At 47.4% G+C, this 17,900-nt stretch overlaps 1 protein-coding gene across 1 annotated transcript in view; it reads right to left on the bottom strand.

Moving 5' to 3' along the window:
- Window positions 1–17,900, bottom strand: part of adam10a (ADAM metallopeptidase domain 10a) — a 61,302-nt gene that overhangs the window by 40,445 nt on the left and 2,957 nt on the right. Inside the window, exon 2 of the mRNA XM_083691329.1 lies at window positions 7,181–7,331. Within this exon, the coding sequence (XP_083547455.1) occupies window positions 7,181–7,331 (151 nt within the window). The remainder of the gene's footprint in view (window positions 1–7,180; window positions 7,332–17,900) is intronic.

The raw sequence follows: 17,900 nt of genomic DNA, 5'->3' as shown, positions 1-17,900 counted from the left end.
TTACTGCCATTCCCCCTGCTTGTTATTCAGCCGGGCACGCCCAGTACAGCCTTTGGCCTCTCCTGCTCTTTATTAATGGGCACTATAACAATCAATATGGCCTCCTCACGCCATCCGTTTCCTCCTCATAACGAGACAGACCTCGCCGGCATCGACCATGAGGCGACCCGGTCACATCCGCAGTCATCTCATCTCGCCGGGAGGCGGTGCGGAGGAGCGAGCCGCGCTGACGGCACAGAGGCGTTCTCACAGAGACGCATCACTCAAAGAGTCGTAACCCTCCGCCAACGTTCGCACGGGGGCTGTGAGGCCGTGGAGCGATATGGTTGGCGTTACCGCAAAAGAGAAGCGGCATTTTCCCGTACCAGGGGAGGCCGGGGAAGGGGGGCCGGCGGAACGGAATGAGGGATGGCGTGGAGGTCTACCGCCGGCAGACAGCATTGGGAGCAGTAACAGATGGTGGTGAGGCGTGCCGTGGTGAGGGACCGCTTTACTGCCTTGTCAAAACCCGGCCGTTTGATTAAAACCCGTTCGACGACAGATCATGGATCATCATGTTGTACAAGGAGCCGGATAGCAGCACGAGACCTGAGCGCTCCATGTGACGCTTAAATCCCACCCCCCACCGTCCCTGTCCCTCCCCCTCCCCCTGTCCCTGTCCCTGACACCCCCTGCCCCGTCTCCCCCCCCGCCTCTGGGGTCTCTGGATCACTGCCGCTTAGACAAATTGCACTGATAAAGAGCAGAAGCAATTACACTTCTCAGATTTATCTATTTGAACTTGGCCTAGATGAAGGCAGGAGCAGGGTAGGGTCATCCTTCAGAAGCCTGGGAAGAGATAGGGTGGGGGGGGGGGGGAATCAGACCCCCATACATCCTGGCAAGGTGTCAGGGGTGAGCGCTGGGCACAGCTGGGTACCACAGACACACATAGGCATACACACACGCACACAGACACAGACACACACAGGCACACACACACAAGCACACACACACAGGCACACTCATACCCTGTGCTGCTGCCAGCTAGGATCACCTCAGAGTGGAGGATCTGCAGTCTGCAGACTAATTTAATGGAGCAGTGACAATCCTCCAGCATTCCGGGGGACCGCCACAGAGGTCTCACACTGCCCACGGCTGTCTGCAACCTGACTGCAGCCTCCATTATGGGGGGAGGGAGGGAGGGAGGGAGGAGGGAGAGAGGTCCAAAAAAAGGAAGAGAGATGAGGATTGAAATAGAGGGAGGGAGGAGAGGAGCCGAGAGGGACAAACAAAGGAAGGAGAGGTGAGGAACGAAATAGAGGGAGGGAAGGAGGGAGGGAGCGAATGAGAGAGAGTGTGACATCTTTTGACCCATGATAGCCATCTCTGTTCACCTTAGTGAAACAGGATCTGGGTTGTAAAAGCTGCTCTTAACCTCAGGATGACACAGTTTAATGGAGCATCACGAGTCACGGTCCCTCAAGTCTGCGTCGCAAAGACATTTCAGCAGCGTCTTCATCATCGTTCCCAAAGCTAATGGATGGATGTCATATTTGATAACTTCAGTAGATTCGTCCTTCGATAAATGTCATTATAAAAGCCGTGGTTGGCATGCAGTGCAGAGCAACAGTATGAATCAAATTGACAGCTTATTCATAAAGGCTTGCTGAAGAAAAAAGCTATTTCACAGAAGTGACTGAATCTATATATAAAAAAATAAATAATACATTGATTGATTACAAAATGAAGATACTAGCTTGTGGTTTGTCAACCTAAAATGTCATTACTTGTGTGTGAAAATTTGACAGTCATCCCATCAAATTTCTACGGGACAAACATACTGTCTCTTCATGTACCGTCAACAATGAAGAAATGGTTTCCAAAGGTTTTTCCTTATGGACTAAACATACAGTACCAAGTTTGGACACACTTTGCTAAGAGTGTGCAAAGCTGCCATCAAAGCAAAAGGTGGCTACTTTGAAGAATCTAAAATATAAACCATATTCTGGTTTGTTTAACACTTTTTTGTTTACTACATAATTCCATATGTGTTCCTTTATAGTTTTGATGTCTTCAATGTAGAAAATAATAAAAAATAAAGAAAAAACATTGAATGAGAAGGTGTCCAAACTTTTGACTGGTACTGTATACATGTGTATATATGTAATATATATATATATATAAAAAAAAAATCGAATTTAAAAAAACAACAACAGGTCCTTTCTAGCTACTTCACTGGCGTTTCTTGATTAGTCCTGAGGTAAAAACATTGTATTCCAAAACAGTGAGGAGGAGGAGGAACGCCTGGCAGAAGGAGGAGTGGGAAGCTAGCGAACGCCGCGGCGCGAGCAGACACCGGAGGGTACACCTGAGAATGATAAATAGTTGCTTTTGATGAAGTACTAAACTCCCATCACTGAGCAATAGCCTGACCTCACAGCAGGCTCATGGGAGCCATAGAGCATTGTGGGGGTGTGTAGCTGTGGCTGGGGCCTGTTCACCGGCCTCCCTGTTCCATCTCTGCCACGCTCTGTCTAGAGGCTGCTCTGACATCATTACTACTCCATGAAAGATTCATGGAGTAGAGAAAATCGTACCTGACGGCCGAGGTACAGCCAGGGTTATGAAACACACTCACACACTCTCTCTCACACACACTCTCTCTCACACACTCTCTCTCTCACACACTCTCTCTCACACACACACAAGTGTCCGTCGGTAAACAACCAGGGCAAGCAGCACAGCAGACACAGACAGAGAGGGGGAGCAGCCCCGGCTAGCTCGTCTGAGGCCGGCAGCTGACTGATCAATTATTCAGGCCCATCCTGAGTGCGACACACACAGCAGCACCGAGCGTCAGACAGTCATACGGCTCTCAGTAAGCAGACCCGCCGCAGGCCCGGGGAAGCATGCAGGCCTGGAATCAGACAGACAGTCAGTCAGGGGTCTAGGACACACGCACGCGCAGACACGCGCACACACACGCACGTGCACAGACACACACTCTCACACACACACTCTCACACACACACTCTCACACACACACACACACTCTCTCTCTCACACCTCTCCAAGCTCTTACACTAGGGAACTGGATAACCTCAGGAAAGCTAGACTCAAACCAGCCTCATCCTAATACTGGCGTACTGCTACATCATCAAACGGATGAGTCCGACTTCCAGACAGAGGCTGCAGGCTACACAGAGCCAACTGCTCAGACCAAATCTCACTCTGTCATAAAACCACTCATCATCATCATCATCATCATCGGACCACTCAGATCACCATAGAGAGATTACAGCGCTGTGATGTTAGTTGACCTCTGGCAAGGCAGCGTCACCATGGCTTACCCTGGTAATCCCAGTCTGAGGCCGATCATGAGCAGGTCAATCACGTCAGACACATGCTCTCGCCAAGGGAGGCCGGCGGAGGTAAAAACGTTGTTTGATGCCGTTCCTCGTTCCGTTTCGTGCATTACAATGAGGCCACTGGCTCTTGCTCTCCCCCTCACAGACACACACACACACACACACACACACACACACACACACACACACACACACACACCAAAGTGAAGAAATGGCGGCCTAGGATAACACTGGGACATTGACCTGGCAGGTGGAACCGGCGCTGAAGTGATCTACACCTCAATCTGATGTCTGTTACTATGACTTGCTTGTCTATTCAACCTCCATCATTACCAAACTGGTTTTTAGTGAGATCAAATATCTCTCCCATCTCTCTCTCTCTGGTGAGGTACAGTACCTGACCTGAATGATTCCCACGGCACAAAGCCGGCTATTGAGAAACGGAATTCCCATTGTCTCTTCTGCTGCATACTGTACTGTACTATTCTCTCTCTCTGAGAGAGAGAGAGAGAGAGAGAGAGAGAGAGAGAGAGAGAGCGAGCATGTGATTTTATTCCACACAGCACAAAAGCCCTGAGGAAGACTGCTCTGGTGTCTCTGTCGGGCCACCTGACCACCCTGCTCCTCATGCTGGTTGGGTGGGGTTCAGGGTGGGAGGGAAGGGCAACACAAAAGGGGCTTTCTGTCGTCAGGAGCCTCCACAGTACCAGACACCCCCCTGGCTTTGGCTTTGGCTTTGACGGAAGGGTTGAGTGGGATGGTGTGACAAAAAAAACAATAAAAAATCGGTTCTAAAAGGGAACGGGAGATCCAGAGGCACAGAGATCCTTCTACGGTGGCTGGGCGCTGGGGGAGTCATATTGTAGTCTGTCTCTGTATGGTCGCCTACAGTACAAGACCTACAGTACAGTACACCTTAAACCCCCCACCCCCCTCCCCTCCCCCCCCTCCACGCCGTCTAACCCCATCCAACAATCACATGTTCCCACAACCCCCCCCCCCCCCCCCCCCCACGCCCCCTTACAATCCAACATCACATGTTCCCAGTCTTAGTCATGAGGGTGGTGGTGCTCCTTCAGGCTGGAGAGAGGGGGGGGGCTAGGAAATACCTCAGAAGTAGCTTATCCAATCCAAACATCCAATCATTCCACTATTGTTATTGGAGAGTAGGAATTCGTGGAAATGTCAAAATGGGCCGACTGAGAGGACGAGTGAAGAGAGCAATGTACTGTTCACCACCGCCGGTCACTCTGCAAAGGCTGGTCTGGACACACACACACACACACACACACACACACACACACACACACACACACACACACACACACACACACACACACACACACACACACACACACACACACACACACACAGTGTACGACAAAAAAGTCCTAGCCTAGTCCTCATATTTGGCAAGTTGCAGAAAAGACCAAAGGACATCCGTAGACATGGCAGAGGAACATGTTCACAAAATGTTAGGTTAACAAGCTTAGCCATTATAACACCTTCCAAACCTCCAGCCATCATCACCTGCTGCTTCTAAAGGCTGATGGGGCAACAAATGTAGAAAGGGCCACACATGGGGCCGTTCTGATCATGTAATCACGCCCCCGGCCCTCAAAAAGGAGAAGGATCGCAGAGGGGGAGAGTGTTGGAAATGACAGGGCCTCCTGGGATAGATTATTTTTAGGCCTCAGAACGCCCTCCCTCACACACAGCAGGTCAGGGAGGGAGGGAGGGAGAGAGAGGGAGAGTGACCTTCCCTAAAAGCAGGGACACTGCCTGCAGGAACACAGCAACTCTGAGACGCACAATGAGACAGTAGCCCTGTCTGTGTGTGTGCGCGCGTGTGCGTGTGTACGTGCGTACTAGGACGCTAAGTAAGGTGTTTGTGAGGAGCCAGCTACAGAAAAGCAGCATTTTTCCCTTCATGCTCAGAGGCAGGGTGTAATTACCAGCTCTGGTGGTGAAAGAGTAGGCAGAGGAGGCAGCAGGCTGGTTGAGTGCTAACTGACATTTAGCCCATTCAGTCCATCTGGCCTTGCTGTGAGACGACGTGAAACACCTGCAGTCATCTCGCAAAAACAAACGCAGTCGGTAACAGGCCAAGTCAGGTAGTGACCACCACAGCAGTTCCCTCACCCATTCCTGAGAGATCACACAAACAATGTTAGCAGGGAATACAGAGAGCAGGATCTTTGGACTATTTCTGCCTTGAATTCATGTTTCCACAACAACAAATGGTGCCAGTATAATCGTTGAAATAGACGACAGGCTTCAACGGAATCGGATCGGCTTAACTTGAAGACTGTGTTTTGATTTGGCATGAATGTTATCAGTGAAAAGCGGCAGGTATGGAACGATATTCCACACAACAGTCAGGGGGATAGGACTCACACACCACACACCGCGTACACACACACACACACAACCTCTCCCAGCTCTTCAAACATAGCCGGTGAGGAACGAGGAACTGCCCAGTGAGTAGCTTTTGGCTTAAAAGGCAACACCCATGGCCAAGATAGTCTCTCTCTCTCTCTCTCTCTCTCTTTCTACAACATCTCTTTAGCAGATATCTGGCTAGGACCAGGGCTGCTGTTGTTGCCTCTCCTGGTGCAGTCTGAGCCAGCCTGGGGGGGCCAGGGTGTCTATTACACCAGAGAGAGAGTGATACGCCTGCCGTCACCGTGACTGAAACCACACATCAAGGTCACAACTCAGTACTGCTCGGTGACAAAAGAGGGGAGAGAGAGAGAGAGAGAGAGAGAGGACAGGAGAGGAGAGAGAGAACAATGGAGCTGGCGGAATCAAGCAGAGTCCCGTACAGAACGGGAAGGTTCTAGAACTCGAGAGGGGACGGACAGAGACGGAGGATTGTGCCGTGTCGGGAGAGAGGGATCACAGGAGTTAGGGCGGTAACGTGGACCACCAGGCTCCTGTCTGTCATACTTTATCATCTGTACTATCTGAAATGGAAACAGCAGATTATAGAGAGAAAGAGGGAGAGAGAGAGAGAGAGAGAGGGGGGGGGGGGGTGGAGATGGAGAGATAACCGGGCCATCGCCATAATAACCATCAACAAAGTATTTGGTTTTGACAAAAACAGATAGATAGGACACCTTCTCTAAGCCTCTCGAACACATTCTCTCTCTAACCCTTCCAAATTAACCTCCGGGTTCATGTTTGGCTGGAATCTGATTCAGAACAGCTCCTTGTTGATTTGATCAGTCAAGGTCGTAGGGAGCTGCAGTCCACAAACGCTGGATTTAATAAGCCAATAACCATCAACTCATCCCACAAACAGGCACAGAGGCAGACCGCAACAGAATACCTAATGTGGTAGAGAGGGGGAGAGGGACTGGAGAAGTATTCTAGACTCTGCGATATTCGGCCCAGGATACACAAACCCCTACATCGCTGTACAGTCCTCTTGCACCAACACAAACATCTCCCACAATTCTCTCTCTGTTTTTGTTTGTTTGTGTCAGGTAGATGGTTGTTTTCTGAGAAGGCAAGGTGTGCTGTCATGACATAAAGGTCATAAAGGTGTGTTCGCTCTTTCTCTCTCTCTCTCTCTGAAAGCTAATGTTGGCTCACAGAATTCACGCTCTAAGGGTTGTTGGTTTCTGGTAGGATATTCCTGTTATGCAAAACCCAAACAGAAAGCACACACACACACACACATTCTTAGACACATTCTCATAGGAGTCTTCCTGTTGAAAATGCCCTCAGGAAGAAAGAGCTTTTTTTTTCTTTTCTTTTCTTTTTCTCCAGCAGTGTATGAAACGCGTCACAGGTCAGTTATTGAGCACAACGACAGCGTCACTGACCTGCCGTGTGCGTGGAAGTCCAGCCGCAGGACCTTGTCGTCGTGGGAGACGGCTCTCCTGGCTCTCTGGTGGCTGCTGTGGAGGGCCTCGGTGTCGTAGGACAGGCCCTCATAGTGGCGGATGTACTTGTTCAGAGGGTTTGCATACTGACCTGAAACACAAGGGGAGGGGAGGGGAGGGGGTGGGGGAGAGATAGGCTTTTAATGGACAATTACAAAGTCAAAAAACACTCATTTGTCGCAGAGGAATATTCATGGGAACAGTGACAAAACTTCAGGAAAGAGTGACTTTATAAGCAGTCTATTAGGATTCATTTTAAACCAGGGGACCCTGACACATAATAATCCCTCATTACAAAAAGCTTTCGCCTTGACTACATTCTGAAGTATTTCAATCTTATGAATAATACAACAGGGGACGTGTATACATTTTCTCTCTTTCTCACCCTTGATCTTCTGTCTGTGTGTGTGTGTGTGTGTGTGTGTGTGTGTGTGTGTGTGTGTACGTGCTTTCCTTTCATCCTTCCTTGGATTCAAAGAGGTGACTTCCTCCAGCACTGTTTTTGGGGCTTAGAATAGCTATGCTTGAATGATGGCCCACCCCCACAAGAGCCTCAGTTTAGTTTCAATATATCATTCTCTTCACATCCACATTTCACCCACAACACTTCAGCAATGGTCAAAACGATAGAATCTACTACAAACTCCTATCACTACTTTGAGGATATGTGTAAGAGATTTGGGCCACAGCTTGTTTGAGGGTATGTAATAAGCCCCTCTTCCACCAGCTGAGTTAAAGATGATTCACACACACGCACTAACCCTAACCCTAACCGTTTCTATATCATAATATCCGAGAGTGAGGTAGCGTTTCCCATCAGTAGCAGGCATCCTCTCCAACCACTTTATTATCTGACACAAACAGCATCCTCCTCACTTCCAGCCACAGGCAGGGGTTCTAGCTCCTATCGGATATCCAATCCCAGCCCGGCCCGGCCCGGCCCAGCCTCATCTTCACTCTCCCATCTCCTGCTCCCTCCAGGAAAGCATAACTGCAGCGCAATGATGCCAACACAGCGAAAAGACCATTTGTCAAACGTTAGGCTGAGAGGCTGGACTTTTTTTTTGTTTTGTTCGCCTGCCAATTCTGTAGCTAAAAAAAAAGTAGTTGATCACCAGCACTCCAATTTGATGCACTGCATTGGCTGTCAAATGCAAATTCTAAAAGGAAGTATGAAATAATTCATACAGGCCGAGTGCCCTGCTAGCTGCTGTATGGGGATATCTACTCCAAGGTTTTAGGATATTTTTTTCCCATAATTATGATGATCGGTTTTCAGAAGACTGATTCTTGAGCTTGTCGGCATGATTAAACTACATCATACCCCAAGCCAAGTCTCTTCTTTAGACTCTAGAGGAGGTTTTAGCCACTGGTTGCTATTTGATGTTAACTGTGTTCATCCATTCAAAGTCAGCTCTGTAATCTGAGCAGAGTCATGGCTGGCTTGGGAAAACACCTCCCATTCACTGTGCTACTACAGCGCTGTCTGAGAACTGGTAATGAGAGAGTGTGAGAGAGATCAGGGGTTGGACCAGGCGTGGATTAGTAACTGTACCATGGAAAATTAGAACTCAAGGCCGTCCGCCTCGTAAGCCTACTCTTCAATAATGCTGAAATAAAGAAGCTGAGGTATGGTATGTAGGTCCCATATGTATCCTTAAACGCCTGAATCATAACCTGGATATCAGCACATCAAAGTACACCATAATTAACCGTAACCCACTAGACCGAAAAGCTATCTTCTGGTCTTCAGAGGGCGACTGCTAACCGTATGTCTCCTGTAGCAAGGTTAGACTACTCATTATGAAAGCTTATCTGAGGCTGCATCACAGGGAAAGAAACGCAACATTTTCTTCACAACCGCTATGAATCATAAAGAGTTGAGGACTGAGGAGTGAAAAACACCACCTTGTCTAATGTGTCCCTCTTTGTAAAAAAAAAAAAAAAAGTCTAAGCAAAAGTATCTAGCAGTCTCCTCTCCTGTTCGGTAAAAGGCCTCCTGTGATCCCCACAGCTTGGCACAGGGAGATGCAGCGCCTTGTTAGAGCTGAAAGATTTCCACCTGATACATTTATATTCAGACACACACCTGCAGAGCGAGAGAAAAGAGAAATCACAAATAACTTTGCAGTCAGCAGAGAGGGAGAGAGAGAGAGAGAGGGTGTTGGATGGATCTCTCGCCAGCAGCGGCGCCGTCCCAGCCCCTGGTTCCACCTGCTCGGCTGCGATAAAACTCTCCACTCATCTGGTTCCGGAGAGGGGATAAATCAGCAGGGTGCTGCTCGTTAAGAGAGGGACACGCCGACACGCATCGCAATTCCACACATGAGGCTCCTGGACCAGCCTCAGTCTCCTCTCTCTCTCTCCCTCCCTCCCTCCCTCCCTCCCTCTTTTGAGGATCTGTCACTGTGCAGTTGCAGCACCCTGTGCGCCGTACAGCCCCGTCACATCAGAATAGGAAGGACTCATTACTACAGGAACAGGGAGGCTTTTAAGAGCTTTTAGATTCAACTGACACACATTCAGCAATTAGCACGGAAAGAAGCCATCACTTATTCATCGATTCCTTTTTTCAGGTTCAAACGAAAAGCAGGTCCCAAACGAACAGCCCCTGCCTGCGCACGTTCTGGCTGATCAAGGGGAGCGTTTGGCTCTTAGATTCTGTGGTGTTACTAGGCTTATTGAGGCCGTCTGCTACCCTGGCTGGTGCTATCTGACCAGGGCACACTGAGGAAGAGCTGCTCCTCTGGTGGTCACAACCAATCCAGGCAAGGGTCAGAGTGTGTGTCCAGTCCAGTCATGCCCCCAGAGGTGCTGCCCCTCGGAGGCAACATATTCCCCCCCGGCACTCCAACTGAGGGGTGATTTAGAACTCCGAACACACTGAAAATGGAGGCTCTTTTCATACAGCCAAGTGTCAGAGAGAGAGAGAGATCACTTCAAAATTGGAATTTGAAAGGGCTATCGAGATACTGAGAAGAAAAACACATCTGCTGGGTTGGAACAAGAAAAGAAGAAAATGTACAAGCGCACGCACAGCACAACAATGTGGCAAATGAATAATGCCTTTCCATGACAGCAGACCATTTCATCTGGTAGAATAATCCATTTTCCACACTTGATTTTCTCTCTCCACCACCACCCCCCCCTCCGCCCCAGATGCTGCAGAAGACAGACAAGAGGAGGTAGATCTAAGGAGATTAGATGAATAAACATCGGAAGGCAAATCTCAGCAAAAAAAGATTATCTCTTTAACTGAGGATATGTAAAAAAACGGGAAGAGAAGGGAAGCTGTTGCCACTTGTACAAAGACAAATGCCTTTTAGAAACATGAGAGGCTGGAGAGAGATGAAGCAGGTAAACATGGCCGCCAGGCCTCCTCTCCCCCAGTCTCCAGCCTCTCTGCTGATGAAGCCCTCAGATCTCCACGGGTGTCAGAGGTTAGCTTAGCAGAGGCAGAGTTTGACAGTGGATGGTCCTTGCGGAAGAAGCATTAGCATGGTTCAGCTGCATGAACACAAGCTGAGACTTAGACATAGCCCATCAGTTTCATTAACGCTATGTGACAGTGGCGCATTGAACTTGGGAGCTCCGACTCTGGCAGCCTGTCCCCCCACACACAGCTCTGGGTAATGAAGACAGACCAGGGACAGCAGAGAATAGAGGGGATGGAGATCCCACAGAAACAGCCTACCAGCACACGGTAGCCACATTAAACAGGCTTACACACACAGCTGGTGAACAAGGCTAACCACACCGGTAATCCGCCAAGCATTCATCGGTCTATTCCTTGTTAACAAAAGCTTAGGTCTCGTGTCCACCAGACACCAGATCTGTCTGGAAAACTTTGCGTTCCGCCAGAAGCTATTTGTTGTCAACGGAGCAGTCCGCAACTCATTGGGAATGTCGCACTATGCGCAGAATGCATGCGTTCAATATTTTTGTAACTTTGCCTCGCGGGGGCACATTACATTGTGCATATGAACATGATTTCTGCCAAGGCAAGGCAATAAATCTATGGAATTGAACCTGTCCTGTGATTTGTGATATGTCGGTATACGAGCGATAAGTAGAGGGAGGAGAGTCCAACCGGCCTCAAACGACCGTTCTGGCACCTTGCCAATCAGTAGCGAACAAGAGAGGCTGGACATCTGGGGAGAAACAACCGACGTCAAACACGTGAGGTATCTGGTGGACACCAGGCCTTAGAGGGTGGTCAGGGACGCAAACACACCTCAGGACCGAGGGTGGCCCACACACCACCAGACCTTAGAGGGTGGTCAGGGACGCAAACACACCTCAGGACCGAGGGTGGCCCACACACCACCAGGCCCAGAGGGTGGTCAGGGACGCAAACACACCTCAGGACCGAGGGTGGCCCACACACCACCAGACCTTAGAGGGTGGTCAGGGACGCAAACACACCTCAGGACCGAGGGTGGCCCACACACCACCAGGCCTTAGAGGGTGGTCAGGGACGCAAACACACCTCAGGACCGAGGGTGGCCCACACACCACCAGGCCCAGAGGGTGGTCAGGGACGCAAACACACCTCAGGACCGAGGAGACAAGGCTTCAGCAGTCCAAACTGTTCAGCCCAACAACCTGATCAGATAGGACCAAGAGCCAGAAGACCCTGAAACAGCCCAAGGCCTACATGTTCTACAGATATTGGCTTAGTAGACTCAATTCTAAAACGCAATTCTCACAGCTGCTGATGCGTTATTGCTAGAGCAGCTACTTGCTAAAGCTATAAAACAGCAATTACAGAATTAATGGTCATTATGCGTGATTTGATATGGAGGGGGAAGGCATTGTGTTTTGGGGAATAATGACTTTAGAATCAGCAACACTGCACATTAGAGCGAAAACAACCAAAACAGGGCTGATGGGGTAATGGTCCCACACAGAAACCGCATGCTCGTGCAGACACACACACACACACACACACACACACACACACACACACACACACACACACACACACACACACACACACACACACACACACACACACACACACACACACACACACACACACACACACACACACAAAGAGTAGTATGCCTACCATGCACAGGGCATTGACAGTGCTGCATTGTATCGTTGTGAGTGTGGCCTCGTGCACGGGAGTCATGCCTCCACAGCAAGCAGCAGAGGCCACACCCGGCCAGCCAGGACATGTTCATGAACACGTCAGGGAGACAATACTCCAACATGTAGTTGTCTTAGCCCTCCCCCAACAGCACTAGAGAGGAGTCTAGACCACAGTGATGGGCTGAAACACAACAGGGTAGGCTTTGAAATGGGAGAACAAGGGAAGATTAATCAATCAGGAAACAAAGGGCCCTTGTATGAACAGAAACACTGCCTGGTCAGATTGCCTCCATCAACCCCCACACAAGGACGTGACAAAGATGCAATATCCTACCACAGCCTGTGCTAGCATGCGTATCAGTGGAATATGATGGGAGTACAGTTAATGGCACTATTTTACTTTGTAACAGACTTCCCATTGCATAATGACTCCATTTGGCAAGGCCGGGTATTTCTGAGAAGTGACACAACACAAATGACACAACAACCATCAAGGAAAAACATAATTTCACCAGGAAACTCCGCCATTGTTAAAGAACTAGGCTAGGTGGGGCTGGGGGTAGGCCTTGGCGTACTTGCAAGGCAAATCTTCCTAAGACACAAACACTCTTAAAAAGTCTTCAAGGAAGATTTATTCATGGTTCAGAACATTCTTCAAAAATGATTCAAAGACACAAGCTTTCACTCCAAATGTTCCACTTCCACAGTGCAGGCCCACACCTAGTTTTACATAGACCCCTTTATACCACATGCCATCCAGCAACACTGTTCTCAGTATCAGTGGTTAAACCAGTCTGTCCTCATAGGGAAACGTTCTGCCTGTCTGAGACCATCATTATACAAATCCAGTGTGACGTAGCCAACAAAAGCCCTCAGGTCAAACAGAGTGAACAGGGAGACTGTTGGGGACATGTTAGGGTAGACTACAGTACGCTAGAGTAGAGTAAGGGTAGGGTAAGATAGGCCTCCGCCATGTTAATTTTCCTTTCCTTTCCCTTTATTTACACCATGCCTGAGTGCAGCTGCCAGCCACGGTCCTGAGGAAGGAAAGAGGGTCATGTGAGGTCTGTAACCCCAGTGGGCCACTGTACTGCTGGAGAGACCAGGTCACTGAGGAATGAGGAAGTGTTTTTTCCTAACATGATTAACCGAAAGAGAAGAGGGAGGGATAGTGAGTCATTTATTAACAGAAACATCCACACCTATCTCGCGGTTACAACTATCACAAACACAAACACTGAAAAATTCTAATCTGGATACATTATGGCCTCTAGGCTAGGCAATATGAAAGTGTAAATGTTGCTCAACTACTTTGATGCTCTGCTGTTATAGGCTAATATTGCAAGTTGTCACTTGTGCTGTTGGCAGTGTTAAGGAGTAACACGTCAATTTGAGACAACGTAGCCTACATACAGCGCCTTCGGAAAGTATTCAGACCCCTTAATTTTTTCCAGATTTTGTTGTGTTATAGACTCAACTTAAAATTGATTAAATTGAAAGAATTTGACATTTGAATTCGATATGCTAAATGAGCTAAAATGCAAAAATGTCATCATCAAATCACTCAATAAGTTGAATTGAGTCCATCTTAATGCAAGGATAACAAGGGACGCAAATCAGAGACCCTAAACAAAAATATTAATTCCAAAATTACATTAACTATTATCCTTGCATTAAGATGGACTCAATTCAACTTTGATTTGTTGATGACATTTTTGCATTTTAGCTCATTTTAAGAGTGTCATAGCAAAGGGTCTGAATACTTGTACATGGGGTATTTCAATTTTAATAAATTTACTGAAATCTTTAAAAAAAAAAAACATGTTGTTTTCACTTTGTCATTCTGGGGTATTGTGTGTGAATTGATGGCAAATTCTTTTAATTTAATCCATTTTAAATTGAGTCAATAACACAACAAAATCTGGAACAAGCGAAGGGGTCTGAATACTTTCCGAAGGCGCTGTACGTCCCTGACTCTTATAATGCATCTGGTAGCCCAACTTATCTGTGACGTTAGGAAAACACTGGCTGTCGGCTTCACTCTGCGGGCTGAGTCAATAGTATTTCAGTCAAGTCTTTTCATCGTGCCTCTCTGAGGTGCAAAGCTTGACAGGGTAGAACCACTTGACAGGAAGAGGAGAGAGTGGAAACAGCTTGGGTCATGACTCACCCTCCCCACTCATTACCATGCATGCTGGGTAGAGGCAGGCTGGTTGACAGGCCATAGGTCTCACACCTCTACGTAACACTGTAACACTCTTCCCCTGTTCCAGTACAGCACCACTGCTGAGGGGGCTGTGTTAATCACAAGCCTCCGGTAGTATCCCTGGTAAAGACACTCACTGACATAACAACACTGTAGAGGGCTAGGCTGCATTGGTGGGCACTGAGAGAGTTGTCCATGTCCAGTAGTCCCAGAGTTGGCTTGCTGCAGGCCTTGCACCGAGAAACTACTCATGGGATGGACTGTGTGGTAGTGGTGGTGGTGGTGGTGGCAGATGTTTTCAGACAAATACGCTTTTGTGTTGGGTCTGGGAGCTGGGCAACGCAGAGTGGGCAATTGTCAAGAGAAGAGGGGTGGGGTTGAAAACACAAAAGGCATGGCGGAGGTGCATTGTTTCTCCCCATACCAGAATCTGTGTTCCATGCATGCTTAAGAGAAGTCAAACTCAACCACTGTAGCTAACAGCTCTCATTGGGGTCATCACTGAGTCATAAGCTTCTAAAGAAATGATCAAATCAGTTATTGCGGCTCACACTGAACGATTTTGAGGGAAAGGGGAACTAGGTTATTGTGGAAACAATTGTGGTCAAAGCGAGGGCTTAGTTATATTTCTCAGTATCTCGAGCATTACCCGAAGAAAATGTTCAATTCAAACATGTCCCAACTAAAAACAGACTTATAAACAAACCATTTAACGCATGCTACATAATTGGCAACTCAAAACACTGAAATAAAGCCAGACGACAGTGTGTGTTTGTGTAGTCTAGTCTATTACACAGTTGTTATTCCATTTCAAATGTTAGTCATCGGGTCTCCAGTCTTTCAGCATACACGAAATGCCATTTCATATCATTTAGCACTGTTGAAAGGAACCGAAACTCTACTTCATCAGAATCTGATAAACCAACATGGCGAGCCTGATAAAAAATAAACGTCCCGTCAGCGGGGAACGTCTGGTTAACACAAACTTTCAACAGACAGAATACAGTTTGACGGAGGAAGTAGCCTAGATATAGCCACCACAACGTTAGGCCTACACGCTATTATTACTCATTTATGGCCTCTTCATGAGTCTCCGATATTTCATTGGCCTCGGCTACATCTTTCAGTTGTTGAATACTGCCTGATAATGACTTGAGAAAGAATGAAAAGAAGTGTAAAAAATAGACTAGCTTTAAAATGCCTCTACGCCACAAAACCCATTCACCATTTTGCTGAAGCCCACAGTACTGCCAACGGCATATCTATGACATTCATTACAATAGCAGTGACATCACCTCTAAAGGCCATGTTGTTTTACTCCCTGCCTATGTTTTTCAACTGCACACACCAGCACACACTTCCTGGTAACAGGATGTCAAATGCTGTGACAATTACCCATGTTTTTAATCTCTGACTGCATGTTGTGGTGCACAAACAGTGCGCGCACACACACACACACAAACAGTGCGCACACACACACGCACTCACGTCACTTGAGTTCACGCTAGAGAGGTGCGGGTAGCTGAGCTCAGAGCGAGAGTGGCATGCAATACTGTCAATCTAAGAGGCAATACAAAGTGAGTTGATCTTGGCTTATCCAGAGAGGAGGTTTAAATTAAAAGACACAAAATAACAATGGTGGCTGGTGATTCATCCACAGGATGAGTGGGTCTGTGACTACATAGGGGATAGACCTAGAAGACTAGATAGGCTAGATGGAGACTTTATTGGCCCTTGCCTTGGAGGGAAATGTGTCTTGCATATAGGCCCTCTTTGTGAAGCCCACAGTAATTCCCTTCCTCCTAAAGGTGAATCACAACACAACTAGATAGAGAAGGCCTGTCTCTTCTCCTGCTGTGTCCTATGACACACCATGGGAAAGCCCAGCAGTCTGTCACATTGTTGCCTTGGGTCTGGTATTGATTGTATCGGATCGCTGTTAAATTGGAGCTTTAGCCCCTAGTACACAAAGCCAAACTTTCCTGCATCGAAAACACTGAATGAGCACTCTGCCATCCCATCCTGAGTGACGGCAATGATGTCCTTGAGCGAGGAAAATCCAATTAGACAATCTCCGACCTTGGTTGGCAGGCAGTTACACCAAGCAGAACACCCGCACTTATACAACTTGACTAAAAAAAAATATGAAAGTTCACAACAAAGAGAGTTGAGTTGGAGGAGCTCGGTGCGGCAGAAGGAGGGACACGCTATCTGTTATCACAGAGCACATTATGAAATTGGATTGGAGGTGTCCATGATAATCCTAAATTCTGGCCAGATATGTGATTAACATTGTTCACACACACACATCATGTCTCATACCCATGGAGAAACCAATAGCAAGGACACTTAAACCTGATTAAAACATTGCACAGCTTTAAAAACAGTGGGTCATTCCATGTCAACAGACAAAAGAGGGTTTTTGACACCCTCTCAGATTGTTCTGAAATGGTTTCTGTAGTTAGAAACAGAACAGAAATTAGCTAAGAAATAAGATAATTGATTGTACTCAAATTGATTGACCCATTTCATTTTGTGGGATTCATATAATATTAAATAGAATTCACACCCCAAATCCGATTTGGACCAAAGTTCTACCTGATAATGATTAAGACAGGAGGAATCCAAAACAATGGTCAAGAGTCATGAACCCTCCAAATTCCTCCTTTAGAAAATTATAAAATGCTATAGGCAAACTGTCGGCTTCAAAAGAACAAAACCAATAACCAGTGTTTTGTTAACAATGTCCATTGTGGAGACCTATTGAAGTTTAATCTTTGGACACATGAGGGAAATTATAATCCAGGCTTACATATCTTTCCACAACCCCACATACCAAACAGCTTTGCTGTGCCTCCCTGACAAGCAACTGTAAACTACCAAGACTCTCCATGCTGCAGCTCCTGACGGCCTGAAACACTGTTCTATTCTCCAACATCCAAAGTAGCCCCTTAGGCACAATCACTTTGAGATCTTCTAATCTTCTGCTAGCAAATGTATGTTTTTGAATACATTCAAATCACTTGTGAAGTCACATACCCCATGGAATTCATGTGAGAGAGACACAGCAGTATGGGAGATAATGAAGGCTGAACACGGAGTCGCAAAGAGCTGATGAAAAGTATCTCAACAGGTGACGAGAATCTGATTTGATGTAGCATAGTTAATTAACATGGCTGCCTATTCTTCTTCCCTTGTTCAGAAATCATGGTTTTTGAATTAGAACGAGTTCATAACATTCCTCTCAGCAGGAGCAGATTAGCACACTGGCTTCTTCTTTCTATGAATAATTCACTCCCCACCCTCCAAATGTATTTGAGTCAAAAGGGGAAAATGTGTTACTCAACTCCTACTCAA

This window comes from Argentina silus, assembly GCF_951799395.1.
Source record: "Argentina silus genome assembly, chromosome: 19".
Taxonomy (NCBI): Eukaryota; Metazoa; Chordata; class Actinopteri; order Argentiniformes; family Argentinidae; genus Argentina; species Argentina silus.
The sequence above is the reverse complement of the archived record's forward strand: the minus strand, read 5'-3'. Positions and strand labels throughout refer to the sequence as shown.